This window comes from Sinocyclocheilus anshuiensis, unplaced genomic scaffold (genome assembly GCF_001515605.1).
Source record: "Sinocyclocheilus anshuiensis isolate Anshui unplaced genomic scaffold, SAMN03320099.WGS_v1.1 scaffold674, whole genome shotgun sequence".
NCBI classification, from domain to species: Eukaryota; Metazoa; Chordata; class Actinopteri; order Cypriniformes; family Cyprinidae; genus Sinocyclocheilus; species Sinocyclocheilus anshuiensis.
The window spans coordinates 403,904-406,776 of NW_015542395.1; the positions used below are offsets into that span (position 1 = coordinate 403,904).

Sequence of the window (2,873 nt, forward strand, 5' to 3'; positions counted from 1 at the left end):
GGGATGAGTCAGACGAACATGAATAATTCACAGTGACTCTGCAGAACAAGACTAAACACTGCATTAACATTCCTTATTTAAAGCCACGACAGAGAGTGAAGAAATGTGAGGGAATCCGAGGAGAACCGTGTTTTGAGAAAGAGAGAAACCCCATTTACACCCGCTATTAACGGCCATACATTAAAGGAATAGTTCATCCACAAATGAAAATCCAACATCCAAGATGTACTGCAGATGAGTTTTAGTGTTACATCACTTGCTGATGGGTGCCGTCAGAATGAGAGTCCAAACAGCTGATAAAAACATCACAGTAATCCACACCACTCCAGTCCATCAGTTACTGTCTTGTGAAGCGAAAAGCTGAAACAAATCCATAATTAAGAAGTTTTTAACAGCAAACCTTTGCTTCTGGCTAAAATATGAGTCCATAATCTAGTCATAATAACATTTCCTCCAGTGAAAAAGTCCATCTCCTGTTGTCTCTCACATCAAAATCCACCCACAGGTTTGTTTAGAACTGTTTTGGATTGGCTGTGCAGATTTCTCTCCTGATTCAGACAACTTTTTCACTGGAGGAAGCACTATTAGGGATTATGGACTCGTATTTTAGCCAGAAGGATTTGTTTCTTACAAACACACAGCTTTTCACTTCACAAGACATTAACTGATGGACTGGAGTGGTGTGGATTACTTGTGGATTATTGTGATGTTTTTATCAGCTGTTTGGACTCTCATTCTGACGGCACCCATCCACTGCTGAGCAAGTGATGCAATGCTACATTTCTCTAAATCTGACGAAGAAACAAACTCATCTACAGCTTGGATGGCCTGAGGGTGAGTAAAGTTTCATTTCAGGGTGAACCACTCCTTGCTAAATACAGACATAAACGGAGTCCAAGCCCTGGCACCTGTGTGTTGTGTCCGAGCTCAGGCGACCTCTCACTGTCAGAGCTGTTGGCTCGTTCGCTCAGCGGTTTGGAGAGCTGTCGGTCTTTCACAGGAGTGCTGCGCTTATGGGGTGTGTGTCCTCCATCCAACCTACACACACACACACACACACACACACACACACACACACACACACAACAAATCAAACACACACACACACACACACACACACACACACACACACACACCCACAGACACACACACACACACACACACACACACACACCATCAAACTTGGGCTTTGTGTTCTCTGCATTATTTGACCTTGTTTCTAACCTAGTAACATTATAAATGACATAACTACATAAGAACAGTAGTGCACATTCTATTCTATTATATTACCTGGGTGACGGCATGGACTGAAGCTCATTCTTGCTGGTTTTTAAGGGTGTTCGTGGTTTTTCAGCCACAGACACGGTTATAGAGGGTCCGACATCACTGAACAACTCCTGATCATTCAGTTCCTACAAAACATAGACATATTCAACACAAAAGAGCATTAACACATCATAACAACTGAAAGAATTCAAATCATGCAAAATCTCAAAGGCAAATGAGTGTTATACAGATTGAGCCCAGGAGTATTTGGACAGCGTGTAAATGTGATGATTTGTGCATTTAACTTTAAATAAACTGGTGTTTTAGTTTAATAAACACCTTTTTTGTCAGATGTTTTACTTCTACAATCTTTCTTTAAAAATGACGTGGTTAGATTTTTTTCTAAAATAATGTAAACATATGCATGCATTTTGAAGCAACTGGAACTAAAACCATAAAAAAACTAACATTTTTGTTACTTGAAAAAAAAAAAAAAGAAGTAAAAAGTAAACATTTTATTTCAGCTACATTTTCGTACTAAAACAAAATAAAAAATAACAAATCAAAATTAATAAAATCTATATAGACATTTTGGAAAAAAAAAAAAGGCAAAACAAAATTACTAAAACTTTAACCAACATTAAACTGAAAACAGAAAATATAAAACAAAATCGTAATGCATAAATGGCACTAAAATAAGAATGTTTTGACTTTTGCTTTAGGCGCTGCTGTATATATGTGTGTGAATCTGTAGTGCAGCGTCTCACCAGCGTGTCGGTCTCAGACAGCGGCTCATCCAGGTTGCGGCTCCGTGAGTGTTTGAGTTTATCTGACGCCGGCTGCTCGCCCTGCTGGACACACACAGGAACTACAATCACTCACTCCAACTAAACACTCACACACACGTCTGAGGAGCAGGGTCTGTGCATCAGGCTGCATGATCTGGACTGCGGCCTGTAAACGATCGAGCCCTGGCAGAGCTGGAGGTTCATGTTCGACACGCAGCGAGCCGCCCATCCTTTAAAGTGCCCCTATTATGCCATTTCCAATATTTCCTTTCATGCAGTGTGTAATGTAGCTGTATGTGAATGCAAACGATCTGCAAAGATGTAACGATAAATAAAGTTATTGTCTCCCAAAAGAAAGAATCGACTCTGAACAGCCTAAATGAGTCGTTAGTAATTCGAATCCCACTTCCGTGATGGCTACACGTCACGGGGAAACACATTTGCATAATGCTTGTTACATTTGCATAATGCGGCCACGAACAACTTGACCCTGCCCACAAACACGTCATTCTACTGACGACTGCTTCTCTAATCTCGGGGAGTTCAACGCGGGATTCACAAAACACTTGCTCTTGAAAATTGGCTCAATACCCAGTTTATTTGGACCAGATTGCTCCTCTGAATATCAACCTGTAAGTATGATAAATAATAGATGTTTATATTTTGTATTGAGCGTTCAAAATACGGAACTATGGCAATGTGCTCTACGCGGTAGACCAATCACAACAGACTGGGCCATCTGACCAATCAGAGCAGAGGAGGCTCATGGAAAGGAGGGGGTTAAAGACACTGAATCTTAGAACTGCTTCGGACAAATTA

The 2,873-nt window shown here is 40.6% G+C and overlaps 1 protein-coding gene across 1 annotated transcript in view; it reads right to left on the reverse strand.

Annotated features, from left to right (window-relative positions):
* The window catches only part of pacs1 (phosphofurin acidic cluster sorting protein 1), a 64,937-nt gene that overhangs the window by 9,963 nt on the left and 52,101 nt on the right, over positions 1–2,873 (reverse strand). The window contains 2 exon segments of the mRNA XM_016492043.1: positions 909–1,038; positions 2,621–2,623. Of these exon segments, the coding sequence (XP_016347529.1) occupies positions 909–1,038; positions 2,621–2,623 (133 nt within the window).